Source organism: Dromiciops gliroides, chromosome 3 (genome assembly GCF_019393635.1).
Source record: "Dromiciops gliroides isolate mDroGli1 chromosome 3, mDroGli1.pri, whole genome shotgun sequence".
Taxonomy (NCBI): Eukaryota; Metazoa; Chordata; class Mammalia; order Microbiotheria; family Microbiotheriidae; genus Dromiciops; species Dromiciops gliroides.
The window spans coordinates 315,820,854-315,845,666 of NC_057863.1; the positions used below are offsets into that span (position 1 = coordinate 315,820,854).

At 36.8% G+C, this 24,813-nt stretch overlaps 1 protein-coding gene across 2 annotated transcripts in view; it reads right to left on the reverse strand.

Annotated features, from left to right (window-relative positions):
- IFT57 (intraflagellar transport 57) overlaps positions 1–24,813 on the reverse strand; it is a 91,231-nt gene that overhangs the window by 60,126 nt on the left and 6,292 nt on the right. For both annotated transcript variants that reach the window (XM_043998822.1, XM_043998821.1), the window contains exons 3-5: positions 22,923–23,041; positions 20,732–20,822; positions 7,928–7,996 (exon numbers count right to left, since the gene is read on the reverse strand). In XM_043998822.1, coding sequence (XP_043854757.1) covers positions 7,928–7,996; positions 20,732–20,822; positions 22,923–23,041 — 279 coding nt within the window. The remainder of the gene's footprint in view (positions 1–7,927; positions 7,997–20,731; positions 20,823–22,922; positions 23,042–24,813) is intronic.

Consider the following 24,813-nt stretch of genomic DNA (forward strand, 5'->3'; position numbering starts at 1 on the left):
GTAACCCTGAGCAAATCACTTAACCCTCATAGTCCCACCAAAAAAAAAAAAAAAAGACACAGCTGAAGAACTATCTTCTTTCTACACAAAGCCTTTCTAGCACCCACCAAATGCAAATGACCCCTACCCTTAACTTCAGTGTATTTATTTGCATTTGTTCTCTTTATATTTATTGATATTATATATATTGTAATGATTGGAATGACGCCACCTACTGGAGACTTGCTGTGGAGAGCTCCACCATGAGGAAAATGCCTCAGAGGCATTGTGGCTTTTCCTTGGCGTCAGGAAATGACGCTTGCTCATGGGTGCTGTCTATCAAGTCTACCAGCCAATCAACTGGAGGAGCCTCCTATGGTCTGGGAGGAGACAGGAAGGAGGAAAGGGAGCCTGCGCAGAGAGCGCTGGCCTTTTTTGGCTTCCGGACTTGATGGTGGTGGCGGCAGAGGACTTCACAGGAAATTTGAGGAAAGATAGGAATGCCAGGCTGTTAGAATTCTGTTCTCAATCTTTTTCTTTCTATTTTCCAATAAACCCTTAAAAACCTAAACTCGTTTTATCAGTGATTTTTAGTCAGTTTCCCCCAAACTGGGGGAACACATTAGAATCCACATTTAGAATCTTAAATTACACAATATGTATATACTGTTAAGGGCTAAAATTCTAGCTAGACTGTCTAAAATCTAATGAGTGGTTGCCAATAAATTATAAGCTTTAGCAAGAGTTAGACTTTTAAGCATTTATTAAGGAGAATAAGAATTTGGTAAAGAGAAAGAGAAAGGCCTACATTCATCTATCTATTAAAGGGAGAGCACATTTCTAGCTCCGCTCTCCACCAGAGTCCAAAGGAAAGAGAGAGTGAGTCAGAACTCCCGGCTCTTCCTTCTTCCTCCCACTAGCAAATGTCACTTCCTGATGCCAAAGAAAAGACGCATGTTCTTGCCCTCAAAGACCTTCCTTTCATGGCGGAACTTTCCTACAGTAAGTCTCCACCAGGTGGCATCATTCCAATCGTTACAATACAAACATTATATATAAATATATGTGTGTGTGTGTGTGTGTGTGTATGTGTATATGTGTGTGTATTTCATCTCCCCTGACATATATGTTCTTATCTCCTCTTATAGAATGTATAAGGGCCTGGTGGATAGAATACTGGCCCTGAAGTTGGAAGGACCTGAGTTCAAATCTCACTTCAGACCCTTACTAGCTGTGTGACCCTGGGCAAGTCACTTAACCCCAATTGCCATGAAAATCCAGGGCTAAATCCAGTCATCCTGATGCGTATCTTGCTACTGGAGTCAGGTGGCTCTGGAGGAGAGAGTGAGGTTGGTGACCTTGAACAGTTGTGCCTCACTCAAATCACGGTAAGTCATGCCATCCATCACCCCAGTGTCATGGTCCTCTTTGAGAATGAAGGACAAACAAAAACAACAATAATACAGAATGTAAGCTTCTAGAGAATAAAGATGGTTTCATTCTTTGTATTTATATCTCAAGTGCCTAGCATAGTGCTTGACACATAGTAAGAGCTTAATAAATGCTTACTGTGACTGAAAGAAATCACTGAGGGCTAGTATGGTCAGGAAAAGACTTCATGGAGAAGGCAGAATTTTGGTCAGGCTCAATGTGGGTAGGTGAATCTTTTATATATAGGAAGTAGAGTTGCAGAAGTAGAAATGATATGGTATGTTTGGGATATAGTGAAAATACCCATCTAACTGAAGTGTTCATGTAAGAAAGCAGTAGTAGTAAGGTTGGAAGACATCAGATCGTTTGGCCTTCAGTATCGGGTTAAGGACTTTGGACTTTGTCTTATACTCTACGAAAGACCACTAAAGGTTTTTGAAAGGTAGAGTAATAAGACAAAAGCCATGTTTTTAAAGTGGAAGCACTGTGCTAGATGCATTGGAGGATGGAAAGACTAAAGCCAAAAGAACAAGTTCACAGGCTACCAAGCAAAAAGTGATGAGGTCTAGAATCCCAGTGTTAGCTTTAGAAATAAGGAAGGGACAAAGTTGAAAGGCATTTTGGAGACTTGCTACAACTTGGTAACTGGATGTATAAGATGAAGAACAGGTACCTGATACTTTCAATGACTCCTGGGCTCCAAGCCAACAACAACAACAATAGCAACAACATAATCAACAACTCATATACTAAGATTTTTTATGTACATTTCTAGAGGACAGAAACGCTCTCCTTTTCTGTACAGTGTCATCACCACACAGTGTTACATCCATAAGGTTTTACTTGCCATGTGCCACAAAAGAATACTCTTATGCTAGTGCTAGCAAGCTCCTCCAAACTAAGTATAGAGTTATATCTCTCAGGACTAGAAGGGACATTGAAAAGTCCTACTTCATGCCTTTTCCACTTGCACAACTGTACTACTCAGATGAAGATGAAAATCCATCCTGTTTTGAGTAAAGAAAAATTAAAATCACATTAACAGGGGCAGCCAGGTGGTGTAGTGGATAGTCAGGAGAACTTGAGTTCAAATCAGTCTCAGATACTTACTAGCTGTGTGACCCTGGGCAAATCACTTAACCCTGCTTGTCTCAAACAAAACAAAACAAAACACTATATTAACAGATTGTGGGAAACTCTGTCCTTCCACTGAGAAGGGCAAGAATCCTTTGTCCCAAAAACAGAGGAGTCAGACTTTTCTCCCCATTTCCCTATATTTGTGTCTATTTGTAGATATTTAGGTTCTAAGTATGAGACAAAAATTGGAGAACTAAAAATAATTCAGTTGTAGTCTTTATTCCACCATAGAGAGTAAGAAAGTAAAAAAATGTAAAACCATAAAGTGTAAAAAAGGTTATTTTTTAAATTAACAAAAAAAACTACATTTTCCCTCTGACTGCCATATTATTGAAAACTTGTACTAGTGACATTCCAGCTAAAACTAAAATAACATTTCCATTCCAAGCCCACAATTTCACTTTCTTTCAGCTTTTGATTTTCAAACTGAAATTTCACATTCTTGGTACAATGATATTTTTGCTAAGCAATTAAAAACCAATTGTGTTCAAACCTTTTGAAATGCTTAGTTTTATTCTGTGTAACTCAGGATTTGGTTTTTAAAGTCTCAAATTTAGCATCTCAATGAAGAATAGTGTCTAAGACATGTTTGAAAAAATGTTTTGAAATGAAGTGATGGGCATTTTAAAATAGCATTTAGACTATGCACAGCTTCCTTATAAATATATCTATATGCATATACATATATACATGCATATATACACACACACCCGCATGTACTTTTTTTTTTAACCAAAGAAAGAGAATGCAATGTACCAATGTGATGCTATTACATGTGAATAGACACTACCACCCTCTCCCTCACTTCAAAAGCTACTGTCTTAGAAGTCCCAGCCCAGCCTTCATTTTCATCTTCAGGCATCCTGAACCCCAACCTTAACAATGCCACCAGAGGCAACCAATCACAAAAGCCTCTGCTCATTTTCCCACTGGGGGCTCCTCAGTAGACTTGGGCTCTGGATGCAAGGATCTGAGCACTACTCATAACATTTCTTGTATTGGAAGACAGTTCCAAACAATGAGCTCATAAATAACTTTTCATATTTAATATATTTGCTGGTTTTAAACATAGTACATGTACTATTTTCTTTAAAGTTTGCCTATTCCTGGCCTTGGTAAAGATCCCATTATATTCATTTTTACTAAAATAATCTCTCTTCTACCTTGCAAGTCCTCCTCACTGAATCATAAAATCTTAAATCTATAATGAGACAAACCTAAATAGCAATCCTGTTGTGAAAGCGCAACCTGTGCAATCCTAAGCTGCAGTCAGACACACAGCTGGCTCAGGCAGATGGCTTTAGTGGGCAACACGGTGAGCTTGCCAGATTTTTAAAAATGAAAGAGCTTTCTGCCTCATTAGTACTTGATGGCTGACCATCCACAAACACCTGGTATTCTAGACTTCTTCCTCTTGTGGAATAGTAATCATAGTCTTATCTGTTGAGAATATTTATTATATAACCCAAGTCAATGGAATTTAGTACTTGGAGGATTTTACAAAGCCACAAAGTGGAAAAAAAAGCACCCAAACTTACCTATTTTGAGTAATGGGGGTGGGGTACAGAAGGTTCTAGCAGGGTGAAGAGTCAGTGGTGACCAGGATGGGGAAGCCATACTGCAACATAAAAACTGTTCCTATCTCACAGCTCATAACTGGTTATTTTTTTTTCTAAAGGAGAAGTCACGAGACATTAATGTCTGATATTAAAATTATGAACACATCTTCCTTCTAATAACTATTTATACATCCATCTAAACTACTTTGTCTTTTTTCTTATAACTCTAGGTATATCATCTCTATCCGACATCCATCCTCACCCTAGGATCACACCAAGCAAAATTACTATTTCAAAAAGATGCCAAGGTAACAATGCATTCAAATAGGAAATGGTGGTTAATGAGAGTTACAATGGTTGTTGGATTTTAATTTGGAATTCCTTGCCTTATCTGAATCTAAATGCTAGGTTGACAGTTACATTCAGTGATTTGCTAGTAAATATTTAAGAATTTACCCTCCGGGGGGAAAAAAAAGTACATATGAAACATTTTAAAGTTTAATCTATATTGTTAACATTTTCTCCATTGGTTCCTTAAATTTGGACAGTCAACAAAATAATAAATCAAGTGCTGATTTGTGGCATTTATCAATATCTGAGATAAATATTTGCTTATTTTGAAGGCATAAATGCTCACAATGAAAATTTAACTTCTTTTTTTTCTTCTTCTTCCTTTTTTTTTTGCAGGGCAATGAGGGTTAAGTGATTTGCCCAGGGTCACACAGCCAGTAAATGTCAAGGCCGAATTTGAACTCAGGTCCTCCTGAATCCAGGGCTGGTGCTTTTTCCACTGCACCACCTAGCTGCCCCCTGAAAATTTAACTATTGAGCCAGTTTTAGCAGGCTCTAGCACCGCACTCTGATTTCATTCCAAACACACATTTGTCTGTTGTTTCAATTTAAGTTCAACAGATGTTTATTGAGTTTTTACTATGCACATGGCACTTACTGGGTACCTAGAGAAATAAAGAAAGATGTGGTTCCTTTGACCAAGGAGATCATGATCTAGTTAGGGGTAGTGATTAAGTAAAATAGTGGCTACATTCCCAAGATAACCCATAAAAGTTCATTTAACCCATAGGATACTAAAAATATAGTAGTTCTGTATAATACTTAGTACTATAGAACCTAGCCAACATGTTTAACAATGTTTCTATATGGAAAAGAAAAGGTATACAGAGTTCTAATATCAAATGCCAGCAACACATTTCTCCTGACCCCTACCACTGGGAATGGGTAAAAGACCCAATTTGAACAGGGACTTCCTCAGCTCTAATCTACTCTCTGGCTCCCATGATAGGTCAAGGATTCCAAAGGGGCAGAAACTGGTGAATGAATGATGAAGATGAGGAGTAAAAAGAAGCTTAGAGAGATTAGAGGGGCAGGAATAGGGCTCTGAGAAAACTGAGGGTTGAAAGCTATAGGCCTCTTGCTGCCGTATTGGCCTACTCCCCAATCACTCCTTTGTTGTTCTTATTGGTATTGTTGTTGCTTTAACTTTAGGAAAGCTGAGAACAAAGGTAAACTGTCTTTGACTACCCGTTCCCATTTGAATGAATGCGTCAGATGTTGCTTTGGTGATCCCTGCTCTACTACTAAGCATATGCTTCTGACAAGACCATACTGCTGGATCAGTGTTTCCCAATCTGTAATGGTCCATAAAACTGCTAGTGAGCAAAATAATATATTAAGAAATAAAGGTTTTTTCTTCTTAAATTCTATAAATTTTTTTTAAATGCTCCTCTTATTCTGTTCTTCCTACTTAGCTCCAAGTCCCAGCCCCTGAATTCTCAGAGCAAATATACTCAGAGGATTTATCCATATATGGTAGAAAATTTAGATATTCTACTACTCTACAGTATGCTCAGGATGAGTTGCAGTCTTGATGGCAGCACTTATTCCCTCTCTCCAAGAGCAGAAATTACCCTCAGTCTTCAGCTGCCAGCTGGTATGTGGTCCCCTCACATGACTTGACAGTCATAGCCAGGATGTTAGCAGTTAGCATTTTCACACACTAAGAATTCCCTAGAACAGTTCAGTTATCAGGGAACATGTTTCATTTAAGACCAAGGTGGGGCTGGCATTTTAGCAAAAGTCATAGTCTTTGTTCTTCAAGTTATTCCTCCTTTCACTTAATTGCCCAGGATCCAAAGATGACTATATTTCCCTTGGGCCCACTGGCTTCCCAGTTAAGGAACTGCCAGTGGGATGTGGTCAACAACTCTGGTTTTCACATATTATCACTGGATATAAGTTTACAGTGTATTTGTGCATCTTCTACCCTCAGCTTATATTAGCTATAGCCTAGTAATCAGAAATATCTCATGCTAGTATGTGTGTATAATACTGTTTTTGCCAGGGATAATAGGATCATATATTTAGTGCTGGATGGGACCTCAAAAGCCATCTAGTTCAAACCCCTTATTTTACAGATGAGAAAACTGAGGCCCAAGGAGATCAACTGATTTGCCTGAGATCATTTAGTCAGCAGGAGAGGAGGGATCTGACACCTGACTCTCTCAGTCCAAAGAGAGTGCTCTTTCCCCTCCAAGAGAGGACTTTGGCCCTGCTTATTTCACCACCTGTATAACAAATGGTGGAGAATTCCCTTCTCAGATAAGCCACAGGGACTTTTATCACTTTTTTCTTCCTGTACTGCTGAGCTTAGTTCATTCTCTTTTATTTTTGGTAATTCCCATGCCGATTTTCTCTTTTCTGAACTGGGAAACACATGTCCAGTCAAGTGTTTGAAAGACAGTTGGGTTCACTATTCTATGCTGCTAGACTCATAGCATGTTCTAACACTTTGTTTTGCAGGCCCTAGGGAACTGGCTTATTGACTTGCTTCCTTCTGAAGTGTTATCAACTGTTTTTGACTTTTTTTCCATCATGTAATGAAAAGGACAGAAAACCTGGGCTTGAATACTTGCTCTTGAGATTTTACCCTTTTTCACTTCCCTGTCACTAATACCAGTATGTACTGAAGACTTTGCCCTGGACATCCTGGGCTGGGCTGAGGGAAGAGAATGAAATGGTAGGATGACAGCTCCCAGCAATATGAGTTGAAAAGGAAGATCAAAGACAAAGACAAAGACATAATAGGGAGGGAAGTGTCTTTACCATGGCTACTAAGCTCACCAGCTAAACAAGTGGTCAAATGGAAAGCATTGGGTCTGTCTTTAAAAAAGGTCTACTTTTCAGTTTATCAAACATCAATAAATATTCATTTAATACACAGAACAGTATAAGACATACACAGAAGTATAAGACAAAGTCTCCACCTTCAAGAATTTTACTACATAAGCCATTCACATATAATATTAATGATACAAGGTAGCATTTGATAAAGTCAAATGAGCCCCAGAGACAGCCTTACTACTTATTTGGCCATTAATACTATAAATAAACTCACATTTATATAGCATTAAAGATTCATAAACTGATTTCCTCACAAAAACCTTATGAAGTAAACAAAATAAATATTATCACCCATATTTAAAAAGAGGTTGGAATGGGTTGCTCAGAGGGCTAGTGGTCAAAACACCACAAAATAGGAGAGCCTTCTTTCCACTGTACCATGTTAATGAGATTTAACTAAGCCTTAAATCAGTGCAACTATATAATGCATTTGTTTATCATTTTTGTCATAATTATATTTTTAGATATGCGAAGATAATTTTAAAACTTTTAAAACAAAATCCCCAAAAGACAAAACAGCTGGTTCTATTAATTTCAACCTAAACCAAAATATAAGTAGTGATTAAAGCTTAATTACTTACTTAATATTTTTTGTTCATGAATCAGTAATGGATATAGCTTACCAGTCGATAGGTCTGTGCTTTTAAAACATTGAGATCAATAAAGTTTTCTTCATTGTCAGTTTCCTCTTCCTTGGAAAAGAAAAAAAATTCTTTAATACATTGTTATCAGAAATCATAATTTAAAAAATATTATATGAATATACACAGGTTAGATTTTAGCCAAGACTGTGCAGAAAAAAATGACAAATCTATAGAGGTTGTGCATAAATTAGTATACAATATTGAGGGCATTATTTCCTAGTGACAGAATTTATGTCTGTCACCTAGGAACCATCCTAGCAAAGTTCAGAGACTCTTTATCTGTGGATAGGCTACCAGGTAATTAAATCTTTTGGATCATAGCAACTCATGAATTCACCCATAAGATTGAGATGGATTTGATCTACACTGACAAAATCCCAAATCCTTAACATGTAAGTTGCTATTTCTTTTCTTACAAAAAGAAATAGCTATTAGCCATCTGATGGGCCCAAAGAGAATAAATAAGGAATTTTATTGGGACTCAATCTTATTAAGAAACCAATTAATAAACAGAGAATATCTATGGCAGGTCTAGAAATGGGTGGTTCCTTAGTCATTAAAAGCTATTTATAGGGCTTCAGGATTTGGGACATTAACCATGCAAATGAACCAAAGCATTGGTTTCTTAAAAAAAATAAAATATTAATTTATACTATAAAGGAGTAATCATCAAAAATTTCTGGAATGAGTTGTAAAACTGAAAAGTACATCAGTAGAACAAGCTGGATAAAGAAGAATCAGAAATGTTTTAACTCAGTAATACAGTGCTTGATAAATCCAAGAACATAAATAATTTAGGGAAGAATTCCCTATTTAACAAGAACTCCTGGGAAAATAAAAAAAAAAGTCTGCAGGTATTGGGTTGAGACCAATATCTTACATCATAAGCTCAAAATCCATACAACTTGAATATTATGAAAATAGAAAACCATAGAAAAAAATATGAGAACCATATCACTTAACTATCATAGCCATGGCTAGACAGGAGGAGACTTCTTCTTTTTTTTTTTTTGCAGGGCAATGGGGGTTAAGTGACTTGCCCAGGGTCACACAGCTAGTAAGTGTTAAGTGTCTGAGGCTGGATTTGAACTCAGATACTCCTGAATCCAGGGCCAATGCTTTATCCACTGCACCACCCAGCTGCCCCAGGAGGAGAATTCTTAACCAAACAAGGGATAGAAGTTGTCACAAAAGATAAAATAGATAACTTTGATTACGTTAAATTAAAAAGCTTTTGCATGAACAAAGTTAATGTGACGAGGATAAGAAAAGAAGTTGTTAATTTTGAAAACAAATTTGCATCAACTATCTCTGAAAAGGTCTGATATCCAAGAGACAATATAGGGAACTACTGCAAATATATGTGTAAGAACTATTCCACCATGAAGTGGTCAAAGGATCTGACCTTTGAGAACAAACATTTGTCAAAAGGATTATCAACAATTAAAAAACCATATATGAAAGACTGCTCTAACTCAATAATAACAAACATACCAATCAAAACAACTGAGGTTTCACCTCATAAATAGCAAATTGACAAATAAGAGAAAAAGCTATTGAAAGACAAGAAACAGATGTACTCTTAGAGGAGCCATGAAGTGCTCTAACCTGGAAAGAAATTGCATCTATGCTCAAAAGTGACTGAATTTTGCCCATACCCCTTGACCCAGAGATTCTTTTGTGACACTCCAAGGAGGACAAAGAAAGAAAAGCCCTATATATACCAAAATATTTACAGTAGTAGTTTTTTTAAGATAGCAAAAGAGTAGCAATGTGAGGGGGGAGGGGCAGCTAGGTGGCACAGTGGATAAAGCACTGGCCCTGGATTCAAGGGGACCTGAGTTCAAATGCGGCCTCAGGCACTTAACACTTACTAGCTGTGTGACCCTGGACAAGTCACTTAACCCCAGTTGCCTCACCCCCCCCCCAAAAAAAAGACTAGCAACAAAGTAGATGTCCATAAATTGGAGAAAAGTAAAATAAATTGTAGTATATGAATGTAATACTATAACCCCCAAAAAAGGATAATTATGAAGAATACAGAGAAGCACAAGAAGAGTTTATGCTAGTGAAAATAGCAGAACTAGGAAGATAGCATACATATCAACTATGTAAATGCAAAGGACAATCAAAGCAACAATCACCAAAAAAAGAGAAGAGAAAATGAACCTCTTTCCCTTTCTTGTAAGTAGATCTGGTTTATGTGTTGCTTAGTATGGCTGAGATGCCTTTTCCTTTTCCTCTCATTATTTTCATATTCCTTTCTTACAAAGGATAGCTTTCTAGGTAGGGAAGGGTGAAAAATTTATTTGTAAATGAAGATGATATAAAACAAAAAGTAGAAGTGTGTGCGTGTGTGTATGTATGTTTGTGTGTGTATATATATATATATATATATATATATATATATATAGAGAGAGAGAGAGAGAGAGAGAGAGAGAGAGAGAGAGACAAAGAGACAGAGAGACAGAGACAGAGAGGGACAGAGAGACAGAAAGACAGAGACAGAAGCCTTTAAAAAAGTCAAGGTTCTTCTAAATTTCAAAAGCATCAGGATCCTTCCAGATTGATGTGGGATGGTCTTCAAAGAAACTATGATCCTTTATAATGTAGTTAGAGAATTTACCTTCAGTTTCCTATAGTCTAGTCTTTTGTTCAGAGCTTAGGCTACCTAAACTACTCACCCTAGAAACTTCCTACTACAACCTAGTTACATATGTAGGCAATCAGTTCGTCTAAACTGTATTTTTAATATCCTGCAGAAAAAAAAAATCTAATACTTCCCAAAATGTTTAGACCTAGAAGTCCCCCAGGTTTTTAGTTCTCAAGATGGTAGAGAGAAGCCAGGAAGTTTCCCTGTGTTTCCCTCAAAAACAACATTAAATCAAGCTTCTAAACAGATTCTAGAACTACAGAACCTACAAAAAGAGAGATACAATCCTCCTACTTGAGATAATTTAGAAGACTTCAGGAAAGGTCTGTCTCACCTGGGTGAAAGAGGAGGGCGGCTCAGGACTGCTCAGCTCAGCACAGCTGGGCTCAGTGGGCAGCTAGACACTGCTGCAACTCGACGCAGCTGAGAGTGGGGCAGCTGAGAGCAGTAAGAAGCTTGCAACAGTGAACCCTTTGCCTCAGGAGCAGATTTCAACTTTATAAGTTTAAAAATAGGCTACAACATGAGCAAGAAACAAAAAGAACCCTTATCACTGACAGCTTCTATGGTGAAAGGGAAGACCAAAACTCAAACTCAGATGAGTTTGTCTAAATGCCTACAAGTGAAGACTCAAGTGGGAAGATGATCTTGTCTCAAGACCAAAAAGCCTTCTTTGAAGAGCTCAAAAAGGCTTTTAAAAACCAAATGAGAGAGGTAGAAAAATGGAAAAAGAAATGAGAGAAATGAGAGTTACACTGCAAAAAGAAGCTCAAAAATTGACTGAGGAAAACAATTCCTTAAAAAATACAATTGGCCAAATGAGAGAAAAAAATGGCCAAATGGAAAAAGAGGTGCAAAAGCTTACTGAGAAAAATAATGCCTTAAAAATGAAAATTGGTGGGGCAGCTAGGTGGTGCAGTAGATAGAGCACCAGCCCTGGAGTCAGGAGTACCTGAGTTCAAATCCAGCCTCAGACACTTAACACTTACTAGCTGTGTGACCCTGGGTAAGTCACTTAACCCCAATTGCCTCACTAAAAAAAAAAAAATTAAAAAACAATTAAAATTGGGCCAATGGAAGCTAATCTCCATGAGACACCAAGAATCTGTCAAGAAGAAAAGACTGAAAAAATAGAAGAAAATATGAAATACCTCATTGGAAAATAGATCCAGGATAGATAATCTGAGAATTATTGGACTACCTGAAAGCCATGATCAAGAAAAGAGTCTAGACACCATATTACAGGAAATTATCAAGCAGAACTGCCCTGAAATTGTAGAATCAGAGGATAAAATCATCATTGAAAGAATCTACTGATCTTCTTGAAAAAGAACCCAAAAGGAAAACTTCAAAGAATATTGTAGCCAAATTCCAGAATTATCAGGTGGAGAAAATACTCCAAGCAGCCAGAAAGAAACCATTTAAATATCATGGAGCCACAGTCAGGATTGCACAGGGTCTGGCAGCTTCAACATTAAAGGATCGTGGAGCTCAGAATATGATATTCAGGAAGGCAAAGAAGCTTGTATTACAACCCATAATCAACTACTCAACAAAATTGATGTTCTCTTTCAGAGAAAAATATGGATATTCAATGAAATAGGGGACTTCCAAGGCTTCCTGAGAAAAAGACCAGAACTAAACAGAAAATCTGACCTCCAAATACAAGACTCAAGAGAAATATAAACAGGTAAACAAGGAGGGAAGGGGCGGGGAAGGTTGTTCAAGGATGTTAAACTACTTGCATCCCTAATGAGGGAGGATAATAGTTTTAACTCTTGGGATCTGTATCACTGTTAAGGTATTGTTATTAAATTGACTTTGATGTGATGATATAAAGAAACTTAAGGGGTAGAATAAGAGTAGGGGGAAGAGAGGAAGGGGGAGGTGGAATGGGGTTAATTATATCATAGGAAGAGGCACAAAAAGAACCTAATACAATAGAGGGAAAGAAGGGAGGGGTGGGCATTGTTTCAACCTTACTCTCATCAGATTTGGTTCAGGGAGGGAATAAAATACACTCCCATTTGTATAAAGGAACTTAGCTTACTTTTTAAGGAAACAAAAGGAGAAGGGGAAAAGAGTGGTATTGATAGAACTGAGGGCAGAAGCAGGGAAAAAAGGGACAAGAAAAAGAAGGGAAGCTGATAAAAGGGAGGGCAGATTGAGTGAGGCAGTGGTCAGAAGCAAAACACTGGTCAAGAGGAATAGGGTGAAAGAAGGGAAAAAAAGAGTACAAACAAAGGGGGTTAGAATGGGAATGGGATGAACTCTACCATAAAATAGAAGCAAATAGCAGAGTGGATTAAAAATCAGAATCCTACAATATGTTGTTTGCAAGAAACACATTTGTAGCAGAGAGATACACACAGAGTAAAGGTAAAAGGTTGGAGCAAAATATATTATGCTTCTGTAATGATGCCACCTGCTGGAGACTTACTGTAGGAAAGCTCCGCCATGAGGAGAAGGTGCCTGAGGGCAAGACATGTGGCTTTTCTTTGGTGTCAGGAAGTGATGTTTGCTTGTGGCAGGAAGAGGGAGCAAGGCTGGCACTCTCGGTCTCTTTCCTGAGGACTCTGGTGGAGAGCGGAGCTATAGATGTGCTATCCCTTTGATAGATAGATGAATCTAGGCCTTTCTCTCTCTCTTCACCAAATTCTTATTCTCCTTAATAAATGCTTAAAAGTCTAACTCTTGCTAAAGCTTATAATTTACTGGCGACCACTCATTAGATATTTTAGACAGACTACCTAGAATTTTAGCCCCTTACACTTCAGCTGAAGTAAAAAAAGCAGGGGTAGCAATTATTATCTCAGAAAAAGCAAAGGCAAAAATAGATCTAATTAAAAGATATAAGGAAGGAAACTACATCTTGAGGGGTCCCTGGAACTTTAGGTTTAGGAGAGAATGTTGATAGAAAAGAAGCGCAAATAGCACTTTGAAAAGAATATGTTAATATTGTAGTAAAAAGTGGGAAGGAGGTGCAGGTATAAAACTGAACATGCGTAGATAGGCTCCTAGGGCAAAGGGCACACAGAAAAGGATCTGAACCTATTAGAAAAGCCTCTCTAGGGAACTTATTTCCATAGATTCTCTAAGACAGTAGTGTCAGACTCAAACAGAAATGGAATTCCTACAGGCCACATACTGACTCAGAAAACCACAAATTAAGATTATTTATGTTTTGTTGCATTTTAAAAAATTTTTTAAATTTCCCAATTTCAATCTGGTTCCACCCATAGTGGTGATAGAGGTAGGATGAGGGGGTGGAGTGTTGCAAGCTTTACAAGCTTGACATCTCTGCTCTAATGTGTTCTTTTTTGTGTGTCATGGACTTCTCCAGAATAATGTTTTTAAAGGCATAAAACAGAAATACAAAGAACACCAATGAATATTGAAATAATAATATTTTTTCTCACCAAATTTGTTGACATTAGGGGCAGCTAGGTGGCGCAGTGGATAGAGCACCGGCCCTGGAGTCAGGAGTACCTGAGTTCAAATCCGGCCTCAGACACTTAACACTTACTAGCTGTGTGACCCTGGGCAAGTCACTTAACCCCAATTGCCTCACCAAAAAAAAAAAAAAATTGTTGACATTTATCAACAGAACTCTCAGGAGTCCTTGGACCCAGGTTAGGCACCCCTGCTAAATGATTATCTACCCTCTTCCCCCACTAATGCTGCTATAACTACTTGGCTTTAAAATGCACTCAGAGAAGAGATACACACAGAGTAAAGGTAAAAGTTTGGAGCAGAATATACTATGCTTCAGCTGAAGTAAAAAAAAGCAGGGGTAGCAATCCTTATCTCAGACAAAGCAAAGGTAAAAATAGAAAGGAATATATCTTTTTCTCAGTGGTACATGGCACATATTCAAAAACTGACCATGTATTAGGTCACAAAAACGTCACAGTCAAATGTAGAAAGGCAGAAATAGTAAATGCATCCTTCTCAGATCATGATGCAATAAAAATTAAATGTAATAAAGAGCCATGGAAAGATAGACTGAAAATCAATTGGAAACTAAATAATTTTATTCTAAAGAATGAGTAAGTCAAACAACAAATCATAGAAACAATCAATATCTTCATCCAAGAGAATGACAATAATGAGACAACACACCAAAACCTATGGGATGCAGCCAAAGCAGTGCTTAGGGGAAAATTTATATCTCTAAATGCTTACATGAATAAAAAAGAAAAAGAGATCAATGAATTGGGCATGCTACTAAAAAACCTAGAAAAAGAACAAATTTAAAATCCCCAACTAAATACTAAATTAGAAATCCAGAAAATCAAAGGAGAAATTAACAAAATTGAAAGCAAGAAAACTATAGAATTAATCAATAAAGTTAAGAGCTGGTTTTATGAAAAAAAAACAACAATAAAACAGATAACCTTTGGTTAATTTGATTAAAAAAAAGAAAGAAGAAAACCAAATTACCAGTATCAAAAATGAAAGGGGTGATTTCACCATCAATGAAGTGGAAATTAAAGCAATAATTAGGAGCTATTTTGCCCAACTGTATGCCAATAAATTTGACAATCTAAATGAAATGGATGAATATTTACATAAATACAATTTGCCCAGGTTAACTGAAGAGGAAATAAAATTATTAAATAAGCCCATATTAGAAAGGGAAATTGAACAAGCCATAAATGAACTCCAGAAGAAAAAAATCTCCAGGGCCAGAGGGGTTTACAAGTGAATTCTATCAAATATTTAAAGAACAATTAATTCCAATACTATATAAACTTTTTGGAAAAATAGGTGAAGGAGTTTTGCCAAATTCCTTTTTTGACACAAATATGGTGTTGATATCAAAAGCAGGAAGAGCCAAAACAGAGGAAGAAAATTATTGACCATTTTCCCTAATGAATATTGATGCAAAAATCTTAAATAAGATATTAGCAAGGAGATTATAGCAAGTGATCACCAGGATAATACACTATGACCACATGGGATTTATACCAGGAATGCAGGGCTGGTTCAACATTAGGAAAACTATCAACATAATCAACCACATCAATAAGAAAAATAACCAAAATCATATGATTATCTTAATAGATGCAGAGAAAGCTTTTGACAAAATACAGCACCCATTCCTAATGAAAACACTAGAGACCATAGGAATAGGTGGAGCTTTCCTTAAAATAATAAGCAGTATCTACCTAAAACCATCAGTTATATGTAATGGAGATAAGTTAGAGGCATTCCCAATAACATCAATGGTGAAACAGGGATGTTCATTATCACCTCTATTATTTAATATTGTACTAGAAATGTTACCTTTAGCAATAAGAGAAAAAAGAATTAAAGGAATTAGAATAGGCAAGGAGGAAACAAAACTATCACTCTTTGCAGATGATATGATAGTATACTTAGAGAATCCTAAAGAATCAACTAAAAAATTACTTGAAACAATTAACAACTTTAGCTAAGTGGGAGGATATAAAATAAATCCATATAAATCATCAGTATTTCTATACATGACCAACAAAGCTCAGCAGCAAGAGATACAAAGAGAAATTCCATTTAAAGTAATGGTAGATAATATAAAATACTTGGAAGTCTACTTGCCAAGACAAACCCAGGAACTCTAAGAACACAATTACAAAACACTATTCACACAAATAAAATCAGATCTATGTAATTGAAAAACTATCAATTGCTCATGGATAGGCCGAGCTAATATAATAAAAACGACAATTCTACCTAAATTAATTTACTTATTCAGTGCCATACCAATCAGACTACCTAAAAATTATTTTATAGAGCTAGAAAAAATAATAAGAAAATTCAGCTGGAAAAACAAAAGCTAAAGAATATCAAGGGAACTAATAAAAAAAATGCACAGGAAGGTGGACTAGCCATACCAAATTTAAAGCTATACTATAAAGTGGGAGTCATCAAAACTATTTGGTACTGGCTAAGAAATAGAGTGGTAGATCAATGGAATAGGTTAGGCACAGGAGACACAGTAGTAAATTACTTTAGTAGTGTACTGTTTGATAAACCCAAAGACCCCAGCTACTGGGACAGGAACTCAGTATTTGACAAAAACTGCTAGGAAAACTGGAAGATAGTATGGCAGAAACTAGGCATAGACCAATATCTTACACCTTATACTAAAATAAGGTCAAAATGGGTACATGATTTAGACATAAAAGGTGATACCATAGGTAAATTAGGAGAGGAAGGAATATTTTACCTCTCAGATTTATGGAAAGGAGAATAGTTTATGATCAAACAAGAGATAGAGAATATTATGAAATGCAAAATGGAAGACGTTGATTACATTAAATTAAAAAGGTTTTGTACAAACAGAAGCAATGCAGCCAAAATTATAAGGGAGGCAGAAAACCAGGAAACAATTTTTATAGCCAGCATTTCTGATAAAGACCTCATTTCTAAACTATATAGGGGACTAAATCAAATTTATAACACTCCAAGTCATCTCCCAATTGAGAAATGATCAAAGGATATGAACAAGCAGTTTTCTGATGAAGAAATCAAAGCTATCTATTGCCATATGAAAAAATGCTCTAAATCACTAGTGATCTGAGAAATGCACATTAAAACAACTCTGAAGTACTACCTCACACCTATTAGATTGGCTAATATGACAAAAAAGGAAAATAATAAATGTTGGAAAAGCTGTGGAAAAATTGGAACACTAATGCATTGTTGGTGGAGTTGTGAACTGATCCAACCATTCTGGAGAACAATTTGGAACTATGTCCAAAGGGATATGGGGCTGTGCATACCTTTTGACCCAGCAATACCACTATTAGGTCTTTTTACCAAAGAGATCATAAAAAAGGGAAAAGGACCCACATGTACAAAAATATTTATAGCTACTCTTTTTGTAGTGGAAAGGAATTGGAAATTGAGGGGATGCCCATCAATTGGGGAAGGGCGGAACAAGTTGTGGTATATGAATGTAATGGAATACTCTTGTGCTGTAAGAAACAATGGATAGCTCATTGCCCCGCAAAACAACAACAAAAAACAAAAAACGGTAAGCAGAAAGATTTCAGAGAAACTTGGAAGGACTTAGATGAACTGATGCTGAGTGAGATGAGCAGAACTAGGAGTACATTGTACACAATATCAACAACATTGTGTGTTGATCAACTGTGATAGACTTAACTCTTCTCAGCAATACGATGGTCCAAAACAGTTCCAAAGGACTCATGATGGAAAATGCTCTCCAAATCCAGAAAAAAAAAAAAAAGAAACATGGAATCTAGATGCAGATTGAACCATACTATTTCTATTTTTTTGTTTTTCTTTTTTTGAGGTTTTTCCTTTCTGCTCTGATTCTTCTTTCACAGCATGACTAATGCAGAAATATGTTTAATGTGATTGTACATATATAAACTATATCACATTGTTTGCTGTCTTGGGGAGGGAGGGAGAAAAATTTGAAACTAGAAATCTTATAAAAACAAATGTTGAAAACTAAAAATAAATAGAATAGAGCAGAATAGAGCAGAATAGAATAGAATAGAATAGAATAGAATAGAATAGAATAGAATAGAATAGAATAGAATAGAATAGAATAGAATAGAATAGAATAGAATAGAATAGAATAGAATAGAATAGAATGCATCCAGGACTCTGGAATGCTGAGATGGCCCAGAAGGCACAGCAGTAACAAGCAGCATTTTTATTTATGTCAAACAGTTCATAGTGAAGGATCTTTGAAGAGTAAAAATTGAAGGACTAGGACTAGACTTAACCCTTGACCCTCCCCCCCAAAAAAAACACACCAGGAGAAAGGAAGAGGAGTCTAATGTAACAGGAAGACTGAAAAAGATTTTTAGAATTATATTTCTTTATTTGACTCAAAAGACTTGATAAGGCTTATATAGACATCTTAAAATTTTCAATTTACACTGCAAAAAGAGCATATTCTTTTAAGTGATACTAAATTCATAAATGGAAGTTATCAATAATATAGTGGCTTTTCCATCTTCAGTTAGTTGGTGAGTAGGAACTTTCCTCTGATGGATATTTGTCATCTTAACTGCTTTCTTGCTCCTAGACTGAATTTTCACAGCGTTTTACTAGTTACAGGTAAAGATTACTCATAAATGTTAATTAATTGAGAATACAACAATTTACCCACAGAATCAAGTAGTTCTTTAATATATTTCAATCCCCAAATTCCACAAATCTTTCCATACTCAAATTGTCAAGTCTAATCTCAAGTTCTGGGCACAATGGACTATCTGAGAAGGTCTCTCTGTTCTCATTGGCCTTACAATGTTGATCTGTGGTGGCAAACATAGATTTAAACACTGAAGACCTGGTCTTTTAGTTTAATATTATGAACAACATGTTAAGCATGCACAAAGGTCCAGATGGTGTAGTGCAATTTAAATAAGATCTTTTTATTTGAAGCCCCCAAGAGAATTTGACCAAAATTCATTGATCTGAACATTTCTGTGGGATGGTATTGTTATATTCACTTTATAGACACAAAAGGCATTAAGAAATAAAATTATATTCTTAGGGCAGAGGAATAGGAATTAAGCAATGCTTATGTATTTGGCTAGAACATTTTTAGAATGTACTTTATTGCATATTAAGGGGGATAATTTGAAATAAGTTTATATATAGGAGTAGGCTAAAGCCAGATTGTGAAAGTTCTGAATGCCAAGCAAAGGAGCCTGTATTTTTTACCATAGAGACAAGAGGGAGCCACTGAAACTTTTTGAGCAGGGCAGTGACATAGTTAGACCCATGCTTCAGGATGACTATTTTGGCAATGGCATGAAAGATGGAAATATCTGTATAGAATAAACTGGAGAAGACTGAGAGCCTATTAGTAGACCCAAGCAAGAGATGATAAGTTTACCTATCAATCAACAGGCATTTATTAAGAACCTCCTCTATGCCTGGTGCCAGGGATGCAAAGTTTTGTTTTGAAACAAAATGAAGGTGATGGCCACGTAACTGGAGAAATAACGATGAGTGAGAAAAATGGGGAAAATGGGTAGAAATAGACTCCAAAGTTGGCACCTGATTGTTTCTGGGGGGCTGGAGGTAGAGGGAAGGGGAAAAGGAGAAGGGAAAGAGGAAAGGAGGGAAGGAAAGAGAGAAGGAAGGAGGGATAGAGAGACAAGTCAAAGATGACTCCAAGCTGTGAACCTGGTAAATGATAGGATGGTGATATACTCCATGGGACATCCAGTGCTATTGGGATGACATACTGGAGCCCAGGAGAAAGATGAGGTCTGGGTATGAGGATGTAGGAGTCATTGGAATAGAGATATAACTGAATACATGGGCACCAATAAGATCACAGAGGGAGAGAGGGAGAGAGGTAGGGAGAGAGAGAGAGAGAGAGAGAGAGAGAGAGAGAGAGAGAGAGAGAGAGAGAGAGAGAAGAGCAAAGGTTTTTAGCCTCTTTCTTGACAAGGACCCCTTTGGCAATCTAATCAAGCCCATGTACCCCTTCTAAGAATAAGGTTTTTTAAGTGCATAAAACAAAATACAAAGTATTATGTTATCAAAATATTTTTTCATCAAGATTATGAGCCCCCAGATTAATAACTCCTAATACAGATGGACAAGAATGCTGAGGATAGTTCCTAATGTGAAATGCTTAGCAAGTGGGAGATGGATGATGATGATGATGCCACAATGGAAACTGGGAAGGAATTCAGACAGTTAAGGGGAAGTATCACAAAGACCCAGGGAAGAGAGTAGAAAGGCAAGGGTTTTGCTAATGAGGAAGACTAGAAACTCAGGTACTAAATCACTTGATAAAATAGGGAGAATGCCCTGAGTGCTGGTATATAACTGCAAAAAGTATCTGAATATATGAAGGATAAGATATTAGCAAGTGGAGGCCCTGGAAGTAGCAGTGAAGAAACAAGGAGCATATGCCTAGACCTAAATTCAATATTTTTCTCTAATAAAATTTGCTGGAAAAAACATATTCTAGGATATGACAACTTCTATCACTCTATTTTAAAAGTGCTTAGCTCAGTGTCAAGCACACAGCAGGTACTTAAATAAATACTTCTTATAAGTAAACAAAAGACACTTATCTACAGGAAACTCAGAGCTGGTGATTAGTAAAATTAATAAGAAATCTGATGTAAACAAACACATACCACAATTTCTTCCTCTACTTTATTTACTGTCAATTCTGCATCATCTTCTGGAACTGTTTCTTCTTCTAATTCTTCTACTGGGTATACTGGCCTGAAAGAAGACAGCTTAGTTTAATATATGTATGTACTTGAAAAATAAATCATATAAGAAATAATAAGGAAAATTCTCAGAACAGAAGCAAACTTTTATAAAAATTTTCTAACTTCCTACATATGAGATTTTAAAAGTTCAAGACAAAACAGTGACTTTCATTGGAATTTTATCAAGAATATGAAAAAAATTGAGTATTTGTATGTAACTTTCAAATGATTTATATGTGCTAAAATAATGTTTATGTTATATTGTTAAATTACATAGTACTTTATATAGGAAAGTACTTTAAATTTACCTCTATGGTGCAAGGGCCAAATTTAGTATGGGAAGTTAATTGGGCGGCTCACCTTAATATTGGGTAAGAAAAGAAACAGCCTCTTTCAAAAACAAAACAGATTTATTAATGGGAACAAGTTTAAAACACTATCTGAATCATACAAGTGAGATTAATAGAACTAGAAACAATGTATAAATCTCTGGGGTAAAAAGGCCCCAGGCACCCGAACCTGCCTCCAGCCCAGCCAGCTCCAAAGAGCTAGCTTTACCTCAAAAACAAACCACTCACCACACCCAAAATCTGCAGGAGAATCAGCTGTGCAGTCTCTTCTGTTTTTGTCTGAATGTCAACACCAGCAGCTCCTCTAAATGTCTGCCTTCCTTCCCCGTTTCCCTCAGAATCCTCTCTAACTGCTTTAACTTTTTCTTCTCACTCCCTCTAAATGAAACTCAACTGTATCTAACTGACTTTTCCACAGGAAGGGGAGGGGCGGTACTTAGCCATGCTGAGTCTCCGATTGGCTCAGCACACCCACATGGGCTGTCTCCATTGTAATCTAGCCAGACCCACATGGGTGTGGGAAAGCTATTAGAGGAAGGCTAGTTACTTAGTTTCAATAAATGTTCCCCATGGTCAGAGTTCCTCTTGTTTGTTCAATTATCTCTCAAAGTACACACCCATCCTCTCTTAGGTTTTTTTGGTTTTGTTTTTTGGTGAGGCAATTGGGGTTAAGTGACTTGCCCAGGGTCACACAGCTAGTAACTGTCAAGTATCTGAGGCCACATTTGAACTCAGGACCTCCTGAATCCAGGGCTGGTGCTCTATTCACTGTGCCACCTACCTGCCCCCTCTCTTAGGTTTTTAAGCTTACATTTAACCCCAAATCACAATTAATTCCTTATAGTGGTAACTATTATAATTCTCATTTTATAAATGAAGAAAGTAAGGTATCAAGAGATTAAATGTCTTTCCCAAGGTCATATAAGCCAGTAAACTTTAAACTTTTGAACCTCCAACTCAGATCTTTTAACTCCAAGATCAATGTTCTTTCCACTATACCCAGTACTAATACAGACTGTCATGTATGACAGTTAAGATTTTATCATTTTTACTCAGAGCTGTTGATTTGTTGATTGTCCTCTCTGTGGTTTTTTTCCATCTATTGTTGTTATAGTTCAGTCATGTCCAACTCTCTGTGACTCCATTTGGGGTTTTCTTGGCAAAGAAACTGGAGTGAAAAAGATATATTTCCTTCTGTAGCTCATTTTACATATAAGAAAACTGAGGCAAGCAGGATTAAGTAACTTGGCCAGGGTCACACAGCTAGGAAGTGTGTGAGGCCAGATTTGAACTCAGGGAGATGAATCTTCCTGACTCCAGGCCTGGCCCTCTATCCAGGCACCTAGCTGTGCCTTTTTCACCTATGGATTATGTACTTTTTACAAAGTGCTTTTTTTTTTAAACCATGTTTCTAATTCCTCATGTGTTAAATGAGTAACTTGGACTATATGACCTTAAAGGTCCTGCTTAGCTCTAATAATCAAATATAAAATTTACACATAACAGCCAGAATGACAGCTTATATAGTTGATCACAAAAGAAAAATATCTAACACTTTACTTTCAAACTAATATAAAAAAATGACTAAACATTTCAGCTCTATATTGACTTTTTCCCTCTTCTATATTACCTGAGGTATTTTTCCAATGTGAAATAAAACAACAGGAAGTGTTTCTCATGAGATCACTTTTTAAGGTTCTGAACAATTTGGATTAATGTGCTGCTTCCATAATATAAGTACTAGTATACTATGACCTTACCTCTTCCAACTGAAACCAACATATTTTAGAGCTTCTTCAGCTAAACAATCAAGAACATAACATACATGCTCTCCATGACCTGACTTTAACTTTGATGGAGGAAAATCTGCAGACCTCCCCTAAAATATAAAAACAAGAGTATTTTCTTATTTATATTCCAAATGCAATGAGACAAATGACATGCTGCTTTCATATATATATATATACATATATATATATAAAAATACATATGGTTTGGGGGGTGGGGTGGGGGAGGAAGGTTATATACGACTTTAATTATACTGCTAGTCCAACTTTTTTCCCCCTGTCTCTTTTTCCTAGGACACAAATAACATGGCCTAAATTTGACAAGAAGTCAGTTCATCTTTTCCTGATGAGCTATCTGACTAGGGAAAATCATTATTCCCTTAGGCCAGCCTATACACAAAGCCAAAACAACCAGTTGAAAAGTGGAAAAAAAAAAATCAATGAGCCTGCTGTTTGATCTATATAATGCCAACTGGTTTTACAGAATCTCTCAAACCCTAGCACTGAATTGCTGAGTTCAATTTAATTTAAAAAAAAAAAACATTAAGTATCTACTATGTACAAGGGACTTTTCTAGGCACTGAGGATACAAAAATAGTCCTGACAGTATCTGTGATGAAGATTTATAATCGAATAGGGAAGAAACACCACCACACATACTAACTGATATAAAGGATTATCCATGGCATAGAGGTTATAGGAGGCATGGTCTCAGTGAGGAAAATCTGGGTTTAATTCTCATCTCTGATTCATATGTGACCCTGGATTAGTTACTTAACCTCTCAGAGTCTTGAAGCAACTAAGAGCAGAAGTTGCAAAGTAGGAGCTCAATCTGCATTTGTAAGTAAGGCTTTCTCACCCAGGGTTCCCTATACTACTGAAATCACATTCCCAGGCCGGAAAAAAAAAAGGGGGGGGGGCAAGAAGAGAGGGAGGAGTTAATCAAGAAATGCTTCCGGGAGGAGGTGGCACCACAACTGGGTCTTTAAAGATGATGAGGCACTCTAACAGGCAGAGAAAACACATTCCCAGTAGAAGAAGCAGTTTGAGCAAAGGCACTGGGACAAAATGACAGCAGCATACAAAGGGCAATTTGCCTGGAATTTAGCTGAAGTGAAAGGGAGTAGGATGAAATAAGGCAAGAAAGATAGAAGTCAGACTGGGAAGGATCTTGAAATGCCAGGATTAGGAAATTATGAATTTGCAGACAATGGAGTTACAATGAGATTCTGAGAAGAGGAATAATATTATCAGAGTGATACATTAAGAAGATAATTAGGATCCCCATATGAAGGATGGGAAGCCAAAGATCAGCCATTTTATTTGCCATTCAAGGCCTGTTACAGTCTTAAGTATTTAGAAGATAATAATGAAGATAAAAGATGGGGTGGTAAATTAGGGCCATTCATGGTACCAACTGGAATGAGGGATCCCAGAGTTTGAGGTATTTAAAAATGAGGAGGACACAATCAGCTTCTCCTAGCCTTTTTACTTCATGGCAAATGTAGCTACAAATGATTTATATGGTAACTGTGTTCACATTAGAGACTGGAAAAAGAAACCCACACTCAAGACTTACGTGCCCTAAGGATAATTATTAAGGGATGTTCTTTCATAGCCAGCTGGACATGGGAGTGAGATGCTACAAACTTGCAAATCTGTATCCAGATTTGGGCAAAGGTATGGCAGTTCAGATTGGGGTGGATACAGAACTAAAGTTGCTTTTCAGCTTCCTCTGAAAAGTCCCATCTCTGATATGTGTTAAGAGCTGTTTCCTTCTTTTCCAAGGTTCCAGGATGGTGATCACTGGAGAGAGTACAGAGTGTTATGTGACATCTGGTCCAGGTGTACACTTTTATAACTT